We start from the raw sequence: 17,766 nt of genomic DNA on the forward strand, positions 1-17,766 counted from the left end.
ATGAATGAAAAGGTGTCACTTTGGAGGGTTCTCAAAGGTAGCAGCTGTTACCCCTCATACTGGATTGCAGCCCATCTCAAAGCCTCGTTAGCTCCCATCTCGAAGAGGAGGACACTGAGAATGCCTTCAATGATGTGGTTCTGGGGGCCACCAAAGAAAGAGTGAAAGTCTCAATGGCTATATCACCAGGCTTTGAAAGGCACCAGGATATGAACGGCCCAGGAACGTAAACAAAGACACTTCTCAGATGGGGCATAATTGAAGCCTGGAATCCTTGAAGGTCATTTTGTAGAGGAAGAAATAGACATGTGTTTGACTCCAGGAGGCTGAGTGAGGGCCAGTAGTTGCATAGAGTTAAATTTTAGCACACTATCAGGAAGTACATTCTGACATGAAACTTGCTAAAAATGGAATGGGCTGTCTGTTAGTTTCCTAGGGCAGTCGTAGCACAGCACCACAAACGAGGTGGCTTCAAACAACCCTGTTTTTTTCCTCCCGGTTGAAATGTTTTTTCTCACTGTTTTGAAGGCTAGGAGTCCAAAATCAAAGTGTTTTCAGGGCTGTGCTCTCTCTGACGTCTTCAGGGGTGGATCCTTCCTGGCCCCTCCCAGCTTCTGGTAGGCACAGCCTTCCTTGGCTTGTGGAAGCGTAACTAATCTCTGCCTCCATCTTCATGTGGCCTTCGTCTGTGTGTCTGTCTCTCTTCTTGTAAGGACGTCAGTCATATTAGGTTAGGGCCCACTCTAATGACCTTATCCTAACTTGGTTATGTCTCCAAAGACCCTATTTCATATATAAGGTCATATCCTAAGGTGCCAGGGGTTAGAACTTCAACGTACCTTTTTGCAGAACACAATTCAACACATAACAGGCTGCATCTATGGGAGTAAGTTCTGTTAACCCCAAAACTGTGCAAATAGAATCGGAGTTGTTTTTTCAAGATGCTTCAAGGTATTTAAGCATTAAGTAGAGAATAGGACTAGATGACTTCTAGTATCTCTTCCAACCATGGTATTTCCTCATCGTATGAGTCCTGTTATAAAGGGCCCTGCCAAACCCTGGCGCCGCACTTGGTCCAGTCTTGGTGAAATGTCACATGCACAGACACACAGTCCAGCTTCCAGAAATCCTTAAAAGCAGTTCTAATCTTTACTTTTAATTCTTGAAGAAAGTCAATAGGGGTCCCTTTTTCTGTCCCCTGCAGCTGCTCCTCTTGGGGTCTCTCCATTTTAGTTGTTACTCTTTGGGTTCCAGAATCCTAATTCAAAGCAGTTTTCAAGAAAAGACACTATTTTTGCACAAAACTGCAAAGTCCAGGAGTCATTCTTTCGACTTGGACTCCATTTCTCAGCTTTGCGCTCCTCTCTGCTGGCTTCGTTCTGGAAAGCTTTTGCCATATGGTGGCCACCAACACCCCCAGACTTAAATCTTAGCAGGTTAGCAAACTCATTGGGAAAGTTCCCCTTTTCCAGCATTCTAAGGCGACTCCCAGGGCTGGCTCACATTGGGTCAACTTTGTCATCTGGCATTTGTCACGTGCTCATCCTAAACTCATCACTGGGACTCTCCTCACCTCCTGAGGAAGGAAGCTAAGGAATCAAGATAGCCCTTTCTGAATCACACGGACTAGGAGTGGAGGAGGATAACATCCCCAAAAGGAAATTGGGGTGCTATTAACATAAATAAAGGGGAATCAGTGTTGGAGAGGACAAAATAGGAACTGTCTACTATGATTCCTTGATTCCTTCCCTCAAACCACCAGTGTTTTTTAATAGATAGCTATAGATAGGTAGATAGATGGATCAATCAAACGATTGATTGAGATACACAGATAGGTGGACGGATGGATAGGCAATCCATCCATCTCTTAAAATCTAGGCAGCTTAACACCTGTCTTTTGGTTTTCCCTTCCCTTTTCTTCTTCCCTCTCCAGCTTGTCTCTTCCTACTATTTCCCCAATTCTGAACTATACATGCCGAGCTACTGGGCTGGCTAATACTGAACTCTCCTTTAAGGGTGAGGAAGGAAGAGAGACGGAGCCAGCCAAGACCAGATTCCTTTGGCAGCTGAGGGGAGGGAAGAAGGCAGGAACTCACATTAATAATTTTTGTCCCCATGATAAATCAAATCACCAGAGTGATCCTGTGTCATTTTGAGTTGTGAGTGTTTTAAAAGTTTGCGTCTGTATCCAGGAAGGAAGTAGATAAATTTGCACATGATGGTGAAAGAAGACTTTGGGATATAAAAACTCTGATGTGAAATTATGGATGCAGCCCAAAAGTCTAGTCAAACAGTGTCTGTGTTTTAGCTTCCAGACTTCTGTACTGAGTTGATCCAAACTCCCAAGTGGGTTGAGAAACATCAGGTTTGTTTGTTTCCAATCACACAAGCACTCTTGAATTGAAAACAACACTGCGTCATAAAATAATATAAAAATAAATTGATATCTCTTATCCTTCTGCCTTCAACACATTCAGCCCCTTGGCAGTTCAGACTCAAGCCCTTTAAACAAACCAACCTCCCACGCACAAACTGCCTGCTAAGAGTGTTTCACATTCCAGCCAAGGGCTTTGGCCCCGTCTCTGGAATCCATCGTGACCACCTCCTATTTCCCCGTCCTGCATCACTGGTCTTGCTCCTCCTCAATCTCTGATTCTGAGGGGAGACTCTGATCCCAAGCCCTGCTGTGGGCCCAGTTGTGGAAGTTGCCCACCGCCCCACACCCATCAGCTGCAAGTCAGAGGCTCTCCTGTTTTATGCCCTGACCCTGGGGTACCCAAGTGGATTCATTTGCTAGGGCTGCTTAAACAAAAAAAAAAATGTATTTTCTCACAGTTCTGGAAGCTAGAAGTCCAAGGTCAAGGTGTCAGCAGGTTTCCTTTCTCCTGAGACCTTTCTCCTTGGCTTACAGATGACCATCTTCTCCAGGTGTCCTCACCTGGTCTTCCGTCTGTGTGCATGTGCCCCTGGTGTCTCTCTGTGTCCAAACATCCTCTTCTTACAAGGACACCAGTCAGATTGGATCAGGGCCCACTCTAACAGCCTCGTTTTAACTTAATTGTCTCTTTACAGACCCTATCTAGGGGCTGGCCTGGTGGCGCAGCAGTTAAGTTTGCACATTCTGCTTCGGCAGCCTGGGTTTGCCGGTTTGGATCCCGGGTGTGGACCTACTCACGGGCTTGTCAAACCATGCTGTGGTAGGCGTCCCACATAAAACAGAGGAAGATGGGCACAGATGTTAGTTCAGGGCCAGCCTTAGCAAAAAAAAAAGAGGAGGATTGGTGGCGGATGTTAGCTCAGGGCTGATCTTCCTCAAAAAAAAAAGATCCTGTCTTCAAATACAGCACATTCTGAGAGGCTGGGACCTAGGGCTTCAACAAAATAAATTGGGGGTGAGGCAGCACACAATTCAGCCAATAACACCAGGCTAGTTGACTCCCAACCTGCAGGCCCCCAAATATGCTAAAATTTGGGAGTCAGAAATTCCTATGTGGCTAAAGCCATTTCTACTTAAGACTAATTAAGAACTCTGATAATTTGGGGGCAAGAAATGGACCAATCATCACCACTATTTGTGGAAAAAAACAAAGTTAGCTGAGCTAGCCAGTAGAGGTGCTAATTATGATCTTAGCTGCAAAAGACTAGAAGCTTCTATGTAGATCTGATATATGCTCTCTCTCCTGGCAACACTTTTTTTAGCCGCAATTTGTCTTGGTGCATATTCCTGGAACTCATTGATTTAAAAGTGAAGCCACAATAAGACAATGATAATAATCGCTCACTTTTATCGAGTACTTCCTATGTTCCTGGCACTGAGCTGAGGAGTTACATGTATGTTCTCGTTTAATCCACACCAGAACCCTGTGAGTTTTCTATGACTGTTCTCACTTTACAGGTGAAGAAAATAAGGCTTACAGGGGTGAGGTAATTTGCCGTGGTCATGTGGTTCTCCTGCCAGTTCAGCAATGAGTTACTGACTAGCTTTGTCCAAGTCCATTTTCTAATTGATGGTTCAAATTCAGTCTGCTCCAAAAAAAGAATTTGAAGTGGGATTAGTTCTCAACTCTTCTGAACTTCTTCATGAGAGACACTGAAGGAATTAAACCAGATTGGGACTGTAAACTCGATGCCATGAGAGGCCAGACAGTTAACATCAGTGAGTGACATCAACTCACGAGTAAAACAGTAGAGTGTGGTAGAGACTGAGGCCTGACAAAGCAGGCAAATCTCATGAGTAACTAGGAATAGTTACTCAGCTCTTGGCAGTTGACACCATGTAGAGGTATGGATACTTGGCCTAGTTTTGCCAAATTTTCTAATTTTTTTCAAAGAGAAACTAGATATTTTGATGTTCATATAAATTCTCATGAATTTTGTATATTGGCAACTAAGTCATTTAACACTAAACAAAGCATGTCTACAAGCTAGAAGGGTCACTATTTATAACTTCTGGGCTGATGAGTGCCCTAAGAAACTTCCTGAACTTTCCAGAAGGTTCTTTTTAAAACATTCTCTCCTGTACACTCCTACTTGATTCAGGTGGGTTTTCTGAATGGCTGAGTGAGCCCACACTGGTCACCTGACACCACCACAGCTCCCCCAAGGGAAGGAGAGGAAGTTCTGCTGGCAGGGTGCCCAGAACTCGGGGCAGAAATGTAACATCCTGGCCAACTACCCAGGGAAGGCCCAGTGCAGGGAGGAAAGAAGTGGTGCTGGAAATCAGATTGCCCAGAGAGAATACCACCTCAGGTGACCTGCTCTCTGAGAGTCAGCACCACGTCTTTCCACTTCGGTCTTCCCAGCCCAAGCACTGTGCCTGGGCCCACAATGGAAATACAAGGGAAGAGGTTAAAGTGGGGAGTGATGGGACCAAAGTTACGTTTCTGAAAAATAATGACGGTGATGATATGGAAGACAATCTGAATTGGGGGACCTCAGAGGGCCTGAACTGACACACTTGCAGTGGGGCTGGAGGGGAGGAGTCAGAGGGGAGAGGCGTGGCAGAGACCAGCTTCTTCATGTCTCCAAGGGCCACTGTGCCTGCAGTCCAATGGCATCTTTTTCATGGCCAAGCGAGGAAAAGTCATGCACACCAACTGGGTGGTTGACCTTCCAAGAGCCTAAGGACCCTAAATATGCCTGTCACCACCTGCTGTTTTAATTATTAGCAGGTCCATGCATCTCCCTTTGCATGGAAGGTGGATCCAAGATGGAGGCTTGGGTTTTTATATCACATTGTTTAGGGATTAAATATCAAATATCTTTCCAGCCTAGTAAAATCAGACTGGCAAAGCTAATAATTAGGATGTTGTGGAGAATATAATAGAATCCTTTATTGGGTGTGGGGAGGAGCCCCGCTGAATGGTAATATCTGCAGATTAATTTGAGAAGTAACCAGATTTAAGCTGTTAGTTCTCTAACCTCTGAGCAGGGGACCTGTTTGTGAACAGCCCCTTGAGTTTGCTGCAAGTGAGTTTCCTAAAAAGGCTCTAATTTCTGCGGACTGGTTCAGGCCAGCCAAAACAAACCATTCTCAAAATTAGTTTGGACCTCAAGGGTCTCATAAAACTCATTTTAAACCCTGTACCATGATCCTTTTTCGCTCTCATTTTCATGCCGTTGGAGTCTGCTTCCCCCTTCACACACAGAAGGATGCTTAAAATGTGCTCCGGAGAGTAGAGCAGAGGAAACACCAGTATCCAGACCCACTGCCAGATGCTGTGACAGAGAAGGGTCTTCTCTCCTCAAAGGGAAGTCCAAGACTCCAGAGCAGGCAGTGAATGGTAGCTGAGAAACTTGTAGCTTTCTACCCAGATATGCACGTGTGTGTACACACACATGGGTTATGCACATTTGCATATGTGGGTCTGCCTGTGCACACACAAACATGCCCATAGATGTCTGTGTGTACATATGTGTGTGTGCATATGCTTACATAGAACATGTGCATGTGGCCAGCAGGTACACGTGTGCACGTATCTTCTCAGTCTCAAGAGGGGTGTTCTGTCTTGCCCTTCTAAACGAGGGCACCGTGGTGAGCAGACGTGTTAGCAACAGCGTAGTGCAGCGTGAGCACTGGGGTGGGAGAGCCGGAACCAGATTCCAGCTTGGCTCCTTACTTGGGCTCTTGAGCAAGTTATTTACCTGTCTAAGCCTCACTTTTGTGATCTGGAAAACGAAGATAAAAATAGTGCTTACTTCATTTGAGGTTTTTGACTCTTAGTGAGATAATTTATGTTAAATACAGTACAACAAAGGGCACATAATAAGCACTCAAGAAATGATGGCTGCTATTATTGTTATTATTGTTATTCCTTCTTACCGCAAGCTTACAGGGAGAGCTCGGGAGGAACCAGCAAACCAATTTACAGCCCAGGTGCTGGAAGTTTCCACCTCTTCTCCTCTGCATGGTTGCCTCTCAGATCACCCACATTTTGTCCTGGGGCCTTTTGTGGGGTGTCTAAACCCAAGGTGGAGCACAGAGGCACTGAGTGCTTTCAGAGTCTTAATCCTCTTCCATCTTTCAAAAGTTCCATTGCTCAGGCCACCCTCTGGAGAACTAGATTGTTCTGGGATCCCATAGAACCATGCCTTAGCGCTCTTGCTGTATGAAAGGAGAACTTTCCCATCCTAGTTGCCGCAAAGAGGCCATGTGAACCCTTAGGAAATGTTTGCTGAATTGCACTGGATCAGGTTCAGTGCCAGCCATGGCTCTATATCTCTCAAGGGGCCCTACTATGAAACCTTTATTTGATCTGTGCATCGTGAGCTCAGAAGCCAGCTTGAATGGGAACCTCAGGGAAGAAAATTTCCCCTCTCTGAATCTTGTTTTTTTCAATATGTCCTCAAGGTTTCTGTTCCCCTGTCTCTGAAAGCCAAAGAAATAGTAACCTTTTGAACGGTAGTAAGGTGTACTGGTTAAGCAAATAGCCTCTGAGGTCAGAGGGCTTGCAGAGTGTTGCAGAGTTGAGGTCAGGGTTCCAACACTTATTAGTTCAGTTTGAAGTCTTTTAAGCGTCAGTTTTCTCATCTGTAAAGTGGGGATGGTATGGTACCTGCCTCATGTACCTGCATTGTATGAGGATTACATGAGATGATGCACATAAAGACATACTCCTCGACCTACAGGGCGTCGTCAGTACACTTCAGGTCTCTTGACTGGTATTACTGTGACCATGTTGGTGGGGAGAGCAGTGGGGTCAAGAAGGCATGGGGGCACAATTGGCAAGACTTTGAGGTTTTCCTTTGTGCATCTTTGAGCAGCCTGAGCATCTATCCCTCAGAGGCAGCCAGAGAGGCTTCCCTTACTCAGGGACGATTGGGTGGAGGAGGGGGTCCCACGATCTCTGGGTGTGTTTGAGAAAAATAACTGGCCACCCAAAAGGTGGACCTTTCTCTTCCCCAGTGAGCTCTTCTAGGGAGAGGAACAAGAGAAGGGCAATGCCCCTGCCACCATTGCTTCGAGAGGCCTCAGAACCTGGCCCTTACATCTGTCCTGTTAAAAAACAAAATTCAGGTCCAGCCCGGTGGCATAGTGGTTAAGTTTGCATGCTCCACTTTGGTGGTCCAGGGTTCGCTGGTCCAAATCCTGGACACAGACGTATGCACCACACATCAAGCCGTGCTGTGGTGGTGTCCCACACAGAACTAGAAGGACTTACAACTAGGATATACAACTACATACTGGGGCTTTGGAGAGAAAAAAAAGAAAGCGGAAGATTGGCTCAGGGCCAATCTCCCTCACCAAAACAGGCAAACGAACAAACAAATAAAAAACAAAAACAAAATTCAACTGAGTAAAGTGAAGATCTAAATGCCTTTATTAAATGATTCATGAACTGGGCCGCATCCCTTCTAGAAAATAGAGGGGAGCTCTGAAGAGTTGTAGAAGATGGAAGGTTTTTATAGGCAGAAAGAGGGTAGGAAGAAGAAGTTAAAAGAGTAGATTATTTCAGGCAAGGTCACCTTCCCTTAGAGGAAGGCAAGGAGTCTTATCAGGCAGATGACCTCACTGGTGTTGATCAGGAAATTCCAGACTGATTGGTTTAAAATTCCACTCCTGGGAGAGGCCGAAACTGCAGTTAGGTTAGATATTTAGTCTTGTGGGGCTGAGTGTGAGTGACTCCATTTTGGACCCGTTGTTTTCTCTAACAGTCCCAAGGAAGAGAAAGTTGGGGCTCAGGGACAAGGCTGAGCTGGCACCTGGAGTGGGGTGGGCTGGGGTGGGGTTACATCCTGCTCTACTCCTCCAGCCCCTGGGCGGGGCTTCCCATCCAGAGGAAGCAGGCTCCATCAGCTTATCCTTGGGTGGGGTTTCCCAGAGCCAAGTGTTGAAAGGGGAATCATTGTTCTGAAGTTCCGCTGAGTTTTCATGACCACCCTGCTAAGAACTCCTTCAAGAACAAAGTGAGATTTTTAAAACCCAAAGACAGCCAGAGGCAATTAAAAGGAAGAGAAATATCTGGCCAAGTCTCCCTTCCAAGGTGCTCTGTGCAGAGACTTGGATGAGGAAGAGGACTAAGAGGTGGTGGAACCTGGGCCCTAGCCCCACTTTTTCCATCGCGATCAAGCAAAGTGATTTCACAATGGGTCTATCTTTTGACTGTAAAATGGGATTATATAATTTGGGTCCCAGGAAGAACCCTGGTCTAGGAAATCAAGCAATCTTGTCTCTTTCTGTCCCAGCTTAGCAGCTACTTTCTGTGAGACCTTGGCACATTCTTTTCCATCTCAGGGCCACAGTTCTCTCACTTAAACATAAAAGGCTGAGCTTTAGACTTCCACGAAGTTCTACAACGGTCTGGGTCAGTGGGCTGATGAGGGTTGTGGCAGACGTATGACGAGGAAGAGAATAGCCAGGGTGGATAAGAAGGTGAGAAGCATCTGAATAGGCTCCACCACAAGTCCCAGCAATCAAAAGGTACACTCCTGGCAGTTGAGGGCCATCCACTGTGTCCTCTGTTCTCTCCTTAACCCAGGCTACAGGGGGCATCATCTGGGATCTTTTTTCCCCAAACTGTGGCTCACCTCTTCTTAAGACAGGCCATTCCACCTGCCCGATCAGCATGACCCTGTGAGGTGGTGAGGAACACGACCAGGAAAAGGCATGTAGAGGCTGAGGGGCACCCATCAGGGGACATTGTAGAGGAGATGTCTATCCTGATGGGAAAGCAGCTGAGACAGCCCCAAGGTCCCTTCCAGCTCCAATTCAATTTGGGAAATATTCCATGAGCCCCTGCTGGATGCCAGCCCTCACTGTACAGACTGAGGAGTGAGAGGGGCCCGGGGATGGGCTGGTGAATGGACAGCCCTGTCCTCAAAGTGCTCAGGGTCCCCACAGCCAGATGGTTCATGTCCGGCGACTCCACGTGGCTTCTGTCTCTGGGTTTCCTGGCAAGTTCTCTGGCTACCAGGCCTTGCCTGGCTCTGGAGGACAGGACCAATGACAGGCTGTTTGTTTCTTCAGCGTCTAGAGTGAAGGAGCTCAGAAGTGGCGCTGTTTCCAATGCCCTCCACACCTTTTTCTTTAGCCCACCTCTTTTCTCCTTTGAGCACTCTCTGCTCTTACCCAGGCCCCATCTGCAGCTCCCCTCCCTCAAACCTGGCTGCCCCAAACAAATACTTCCCATTTAACAGACACTTGGGTGAGGCCATCTGGGGATCAGGCCCAGTCCCTGCCCACACATGCTTACAAGCTGGTTGGTAAGGGCCCTCTAAGGCAGCATTGATGGGCAAATGCTGTCAGACAGACACACTCAAGGGCTCTCCCTGCTCAGGCTCTAATGAGCGTCCCAATGAGTGGAGCTAATGCTCAGGGCTGTGCCTGTGCGTTCACGGTGGAGGGAGAAGGTCAAGATGTCGGTCTGGGGCTGAACTAAGACGTCATCACCAGGGAGCTGGCAGTGGAAGGCAGGACTGAGGCCCAGCATCACCAATGTACTTATATGAATTTGAGTGTATATTTCTAGCTAAAATAATGAGAGAAAGAAGAAAAATAGAAATTTACGAAGTAGCAGTGATTCTGCCTGCCATTACAGCAATGTGCACGTCCTCTTGTGACAGACTCTGCTGGTGGCCTGTCCAACGGCCATCAACCTGCCTCCTTCTTTCTTGCCAGCTAAGATGCTATTTTGTTCCTTTGTTCATCTTTCAGGTGGCTGTGTGCTCAGAGAAGGCTGAGACCCTCCCCGACCCGGGGGGTAAACTTGATTAATTCGCTCTAAGCCAATTTTGGTAGTTGAGTTCCTTTTTTCCAGGGTTGGTTTAGGAATAGATTTATGCTATGTTTTTCACAGGTGAACCTTTGGGGGTCAGCTTGGGTGTGTGGGGAGGGTGCTTCTGTGGAAGGCTTATTTACGCCTCCCTTTTCCTGCCCCTGGGTGTTTTCCTGACACCCGGAACTGCTGTGTCCACCTTGGGACCAGAGGAAAGTCAAGAGAATTGCAGAGAGGTCAAACTGAGGCCATGAGCCCATGGAGCCATTGAATTAACCACCTACCTTGGGATTCTTGTTACATGAGCCAGTCAATCTTCCGCTTAAGGCTTCATTGAATGGGCTTTTTGTTACCTGCAGCTAAAAGCACTCTAAATGATGCCCAAGTGTAAGGATGACAAGGGAGGTGTTACTGTGCTGTTCCCACAGTTGGTCTCAGCTCTTCCTATCTCTCCTAGTCTGAGCATCTCTAAACCCTGAGGAAGTCTAGAGTCTCAAGATCCATACTTTTTGTACATCGTGATTCTTGGTACAAGCCAGTAGCATCATCTGGTACTTAATAGAGGAAACGGTCTGTTCCAAAGCTGGAACAAAAAGTGGCTCTGTTGGGCTTTCTGAAGTACGGTGCTAAAGTGGACTGTAGGGGAGATTTAAGGAATTTTCAAGGGCAGTTTTGACTATGCAGAATTATGCTTTTGGTCTTTAGAACTTAAATCCTTCATGAGATGCAAGTAACCTGTGCAATAAGCACTGGGCACAATGGAAACAGAGTGACCCCCAAGAAGTAGCAAGTATGGATCATTATAAGCTGGTTGAGGAGACAAAATTTAGATGGCACAGTTGATTCAGAGGATAGAACACAGATTGATCTAAAGAACTTTCTGTAACAGGCACTGGAGGTTGATAAGGAAGGCAACTCTGGAAGGACTCCTTCCCCTCCTAACACTGGGCTAGGCTGTCCTGCTGTAATAAACAGCCCTCAACCCCATGGCTTAAAACAATAAAGGGTTAGTTCTCACTCATCGTACATGGCCTCTGTGGGTTGGCTGTGTCTCTGCCCTGCCTTACCCTCACGCTGGGACTCAGGCCAGCAGAATCACACTGTCTGGAACACGGCCCTTCACCGTGGTAGAGGGGAGGGGTGCTCTGGAGGATCCCGCATCAGCAATTAAATGTGCCAGCCCAGAAGTGACAGATGCCGCTGCTGCCCACGCCCCGCAACCAGAACTAGTCATATGACCTCACCACCTCTAAGGAGGCCGGGAAGTGAAATTCTGTTAGGTGTCTGCAGGAGGCAAGAACTAGGAGTACTGGGTGAGCAGCACTAATGACCACCACAGTCACCCGCTTTGTCCAACCATCTATCTAAAATCTGTATGGATAGATGAGCTAGAATGAAAGTCTCCTCTTTCGCACATAAGGGTCCATGCTGACTTGTCTTTCCCTCTTTCTTACTCTGCCTTCACCTAGTGACACATAGTGATTCCAGGGAGTCTGGGGACAGCCAGCGCCCTCCCGTGCAGTGCAGTGCTACCCTCTCCCTCTGGGCCGCCGACCCTTTGTTTTTATTTATTTTTTAGTACTACCCAGGATCAGAACTAAGGACGTCAGCCATTGTTCTCTGGAATGCCATCAGCTGCTTCCCCAACAAGCCTCCTTAGCTGCATGTCCTCTTCATTGTTCAGTCGAGTCCTGTCTCCCTTGCTTCAAACACACAAAGCCCTTTGTCCACAGGTTACTATAGTCAAGCCCTCAGACTCCCCTGCTCCCAGCCCAATTCCTTCTCCTGCAGGTCCTCGTGCGTGCCCCTGACTTCTCCAGCCGGGCCCTGAGCTCAGCCTCCTTCCTTTTCTTGTGCTGCCCTGTCGACCCCACACATACTATTCCCAGCAGAAATCAATAGAGAGAGGGGTGGAGTCCGTCAGCAGAGTGCGTCCTGTGAACAGAGACCAGAGATGCTAGTGACTGATTTTATTTATTCCTGAAAGATCTTGATAAAACTGTCCCTGATGGAGTGTTTATAAGCATAGCTCAGCTTCAAGGAGACAGGTCTTAATTTCTCCCACTACAGGGAAGTGCAAACGTATACTCTTCTGCGAGAAAGATATTATTTTTTCCTGAAGGTTTGATCCAGTCTTTTAAAAATGGAATAAAAATAGTAGTATTGTTAGGGATTGTAGGAATAATATAAAATATGATTCCCCAAAGAAGGTATAAATAAGAGTTTGAGCAAAGAGAGAAGGGGGAATATAAGAGAAAAATGGTTATTTGAAAGTACAGTATATAGAAATATAATATGTGAACTATGTGTGTACCCTATCAAATAATATAAATACTATTGTCGAAATTATTAGTTCAGTTTCTTTGTATATATTCTTCCCCTGAAATCAGAGGTTATGGTGCTTATTTAACTAATAATAGAAATACATGAGTGTGGAATGTTTTGTCTTTTGCAATTACGCATCTGAGCTGTTTCAGTATTTGTGCTTTAGCTATAAATCATGGATCTTAGTTGCGTGGAAATTCACCTCAGGAACTTGGACATGACGGCAATGTTGAAAGCGGTTGATAACCCTAGAGCGGAAGGAATCTCAGACGAGCGCTCTAAGCTACCCCTGCCCACTTGTGGTGCAATGCACTTACATGTTAGTGGAGTGGAAATCACCATTTTGGAATGGAAGTGCCATGTTTACATGTATGAGCATCATCCTATAAAGAAATATCTATCCTCTTGCATCTCCAATTCCCCAAGATGAAAGGATCTCTTGCACATTGGTTTTCAAATAAAATCGACCCATGGCCCTGTCATGTGTAGTATGCAGGTCTAGTACCTTCGCCAAGATGTTTATCATGATGTCCTCCTCAGATTCCACTGTGGCAGGGAGCTCCCATGTGCACATGGCCACTCTCTTCTCTCTACCCTGAGGTCCAAATGTGGGACCTCATTGAGTTTCCCCCAAATAGTACCAACACAGTGGTGTAGAGCAGATCTCCACGGAAGGTATGAGAGTGAGGGGAGAATTACATCCCAACACAGCATGATCAAGAGTTTAAAATTGACTTTTAAATTTCACTGTTCTCAAAAATCCTTTTTATTGCCCCCTGGTGATTTCTTCCTGCAAATTCTTATCCCAACTTCTTTCAAGTTCTCCCTTCTTCTAAAAGGACATCTTCCTTTTTCTTCTCCTTCCATGATGTGGGACCCATCTTTTCAAACACAAATTGTCCATAAAATTGCTGTGTTGTCCAAAACACAGTTTTTCCCCTAGAAGGAATCTTGCCTCTAGCTTTTAAAATAACATTTTTCTGTCCTCATAACTTATCAAGATTAATAACATTTTTAAATTAAAATAGTATGTCTATTTTCTCTCACTCTGCCTTGAAATGATATACTTTCTAATCTGAAGTGTTTTCTTGATTGCAGGCTAAAGTTCTGAGACTACATATATATTTATACTTCATATCTTTCCTATGGCCGTGTATGCCTTAATAAAAATAGTATTGCTTACAAAAGGAATGATTGTAATAGCGAAAAGATTCTTCCCCAAATGGGATAATATATAGAAAGAGATGGGAATGAATACATGTAATGAAATTTTTATGCAACAAAGGGAATTATATTTGCATAGTTAAAGATAAACGTATTTTATCCAAAATGATTTTCATCTATAATTTTTGTGATAGATTGTATCTGTTAGCTATTGTTACAATAATGCTGCTTGACAAATCATCCCCAAACTCAATAGCTTTTGTTGTCATGCATAGGCCGTGGGGCTGGGGGTGGCTGAGCTAGACTCAGTGCAGCTCCAATGTGCAGATTGGGTCCAGGTGTGCTCCCTATGACTCTCATTCCCTTGCAGGCCAACTGGGGAATATCCTTCTCATGCTATAGAAGTATAAGAGGGCAACCATCACCACACAAGCCCATTTCAAACCTTGGCTTACATGATGTCCATTAACATTCCACTGGCCAAAGCAAACATCAGTGGAACAAGGAAGAAAATTGCTCCCACAGTGGAGAGGAGGGGAATGAATATTTGCTGAACAACAATTCAAACTATTTTATAACTATCATATAATTATCCATCGTACCAACATCTATGTGTCTCTGCCAGCCAGGTCCATTGGGCACCAACTGTGATTTAAACCAGGAGGAGCTATTAGTTGAATGCAAGATGTGCCAAGGAAATAATTTATTCACACAGGAGCAAAGATTTCTCTCCCAGAAACACGCCTATAAGATGAAGCTGACAATCTCCTTGCGGCAATTACTTGAGAGGAAATTGGAGGGCAAGTCACCAAACAGACCCAATTTCTACAACCCAGTGAAAGACAGCTGTTTGCTCCTTGCAATAAATTGCAGTGCATGGATCTTGAATAATCGACTGTACATATGTCCTGTAAAATGAAGCTCTCAAGGATCCAAATAATAAAAGAAGGCAATGCAACCAATGCTGATATATTAAAATTTAATTAAATTCATATTAGTTGATTTGAAGTGTCATGTAATTGAAAACAACTCTTGTTCCATCACTGGTTTGTCCCACTGGTCCTTACAAAAATGCTGAAGTATAGCAGTTTTTCTTGTCCACATCTCTGGTCTCTTGATTTAGCACAGAGCCTGGTAAAGCAGGTCTCATGGGCTAAATCTGGCCTGGTGTCTGTTTTTGTAAATAAAGTTTTATTGGAAGCCAGTCATGTCCATTTGTTTGTATGTTGTCTGTGGCTAGTTCTGCTACAGTGGCAGCTTGAGAAGCAGCATCAGAAACAGCATGACCACAAAGCCTAAAATATTTGCTGCGTGGCAAACAGAAAAAGTGGGCCAATCCTGATTTAACATAATGCTAGAGAGTTGAAATTTTGGAATTTGGGTTATTCACACGGGTCCGGGATGAATATTGTCCTTGACGTATCCTTAGGGAAAATTAAGGAAATTGATCGTGTGAACAATTATTACACAGACAATTTTAACCTGTTTAAGAAAGCAGTCTTGGGGCCGGCCCAGTGGCGCAGCAGTTAAGTTCGCACGTTCTGCTTCTCAGCGGCCTGGGGTTTGCCGATTCGGATCCCGGGTGTGGACATGGCACCGCTTGGCACGCCATGCTGTGGTAGGCATCCCACATAGAAAGCAGAGGAAGATGGGCACAGATGTTAGCTCAGGGCCAGTCTTCCTCAGCAAAAAGAGGAGGATTGGCACTAGTTAGCTCAGGGCTAATCTCCCTCAAAAAAAAAAAAAAAAAGAAGAAAGAAAGCAGTCTTCGTAATACATTAGGATATGAGCAGTCACACCCAAACAGGCAGTTATTATGCCAATTATAAAATTTGTATCTGCTTTTCAAGTAGACTCTGAAAAGCTCTACTAAGTATTACTTTTTTAGCTTTTAAGGAAATGACTTGCAATAAATATACTTCAAACTTTTCACTAAGGTAGACCATTCCACCTCCATTTGCACACATAATTGCATCTGAATTAGTGTAGTTTTACTATATTGAGTTCCTGGGTATTTTCAAACACCAGTCTCTGATCTCTTTTTTGAGGTTGGAGAGAGCAAAACCTTGTATCTTGCCAGTTGTCTACTCTTGGAGATCATCTGACAGCTTAAGACAAAAGGAACACTAACGTTTATCAAGACTTGGCGAGAAAGCATATTTAGATTTTAAAAGTGAGTGTAAACTCTGTTATTTCTAGTAGGTGTGTGGAATCTAGGAAAGTGAATAAGCTGGAGTCATTTCTATTGGGTGTCGAGTTGGATTCAGATATGTATTTCTGTGTTCTGGGATTCACTTTAAGCCCCACATAAGACGTCAGTATGGAGGCCTGGATTCTGGAGGAGTTCATTCCAACCTCTTCTCCACTCTGGGCTAGGAATCGAACTGTCTGTAAGATACAGGAGTTACACAGCAGACTCCAAACTCGGAGGGGCTGACTGCCCACACTTCTGAAAGGAAGTTTCCCCAATAAGCGCCAGGCAGGTGAACTGTGGGTTATCATCAGTTTCCTTTACAAGTCACATGGGATTGGAATCTGTGAAATGACAGTTAAATGTCTATCCATGCCAGCTGAATGCACTTGGCTCAAATGGCACTATTTTGGGTTTTTCTTCAGGAGTCGGATGGGAGAACGTGCTGCTAAAGGGAGACGACACAACCTCTGATGCCACAGAAACATCCAGCGCAGACATGACTATCAAGGTAAGGGATCCTTTCTCTAGTTTGATTCTCAAAGGGCATCTTTAGAGGAACATGAGCCTATGGCAGACTTCTAGGGGCAAAATGAGCACTGCCCCTCCACCCTGCTGGGGTTCCGACTCTATTCACTGAAGCCTCAGTGAGTCAACCAGAATAAGATTTCCTGAAATTTGGGACCTAGGTCAGGAAACCAACTGAAAACTAGAATTCAAGACTTGGGATTACCAATGGGCTGGTTGTAGGACCTTCAGTGAATATCTACACGTAGATTGTCTGCAAGTGGTAACCCCTTGGGGACAGTGAAGCAAATCTGAAAATTCTGAGCTGAGAAACCGGGCCCCACTGTGCATTGTGCAGAAAGGTCAGAGAGGCATAAAGTGGCTTTGATCTTGACTCAAGATTTCCACTGATGTCAGCGGGAAGGCAGCACATGGCCCACTCCAGCTGGAAGGCTAATGGCCAGAGGTTTACAAAATGAGTCATCTGGAAATCAACTTTATTATCACTGTTCTAATTAAATGCATGAATTTATAATCATTGCCTAGATTGAGGAATCTGTAGCAAAATTTGTCAGACCCAACTGCTTCCCTTCTATTACTGAAATAGATGCAAAGGAATGGTCCTCCGCTCTTGGAATTCTGTTTACGTTTCAGTTAACAAAGGCTGGGGGTGCGAGGGCTTTCTAACCTTTTTCTTGAATGAACAGAATTTAAATATATGCCACTTATGAATTTTTCTTTGACAAACAAGAAGTAATGTCCCTTCCTATATTGAAATATAACTTGAGATATTTCACTCCTGGATTTATTAGTGCAGTAGTCCCCCTTTACCTGTGGCTTCACTTTCTGCAACTTCAGTTACCCTCGGTCAAGTGTGGTCCAAAAATATTAAGTGGAAAATTCCAGAAATAAGCAGTTCATAAGTTTTAAATTGCATGCTGTTCTGAGCAGCATGATGAAATCTCCTGCCATCCCATTCTGTCTCACTCAGGACAGGAATCATCCCTTTGTCCAGCGGATCCACACTGTAGACGCTACCCACCCATTAGTCACTTAGTAGTCATCTCAATTATCAGATCGATTGTCCCAGTATTGCAGTGCTTGTGTTCAAGTAACCCTTATTTTACTTAATAATGGCCCCATAGTCCAAGAGTAGTGATGCTGGCAATTCAGATACACCAAGGGAAGCTGTAAAGTGCTTCCTTCAAGTGACAAGGTGAAAGTTTGTGACTTGATAAGGAAAGAAAAAAAGTTGTATGCTGAGATTGTTAAGATCTACAGTAACTTTTATTATAGCATATTGTTATAAATTGTTCTATTTTATTATTAATTATTCTCTTTCTATGCTTAATTTGTAAATTAAAC

At 44.9% G+C, this 17,766-nt stretch overlaps 1 protein-coding gene across 25 annotated transcripts in view; it reads left to right on the top strand.

Annotated features, from left to right (window-relative positions):
- PALM2AKAP2 (PALM2 and AKAP2 fusion) overlaps positions 1-17,766 on the top strand; it is a 467,689-nt gene that overhangs the window by 302,607 nt on the left and 147,316 nt on the right. For all 25 annotated transcript variants that reach the window (XM_070251292.1, XM_070251300.1, XM_070251297.1 and 22 more), the window contains one exon: positions 16,320-16,405. In XM_070251292.1, the coding sequence (XP_070107393.1) occupies positions 16,320-16,405 (86 nt within the window). The remainder of the gene's footprint in view (positions 1-16,319; positions 16,406-17,766) is intronic.

The sequence above is a fragment of the Equus caballus genome, chromosome 25, assembly GCF_041296265.1.
Source record: "Equus caballus isolate H_3958 breed thoroughbred chromosome 25, TB-T2T, whole genome shotgun sequence".
NCBI lineage: Eukaryota > Metazoa > Chordata > Mammalia > Perissodactyla > Equidae > Equus > Equus caballus.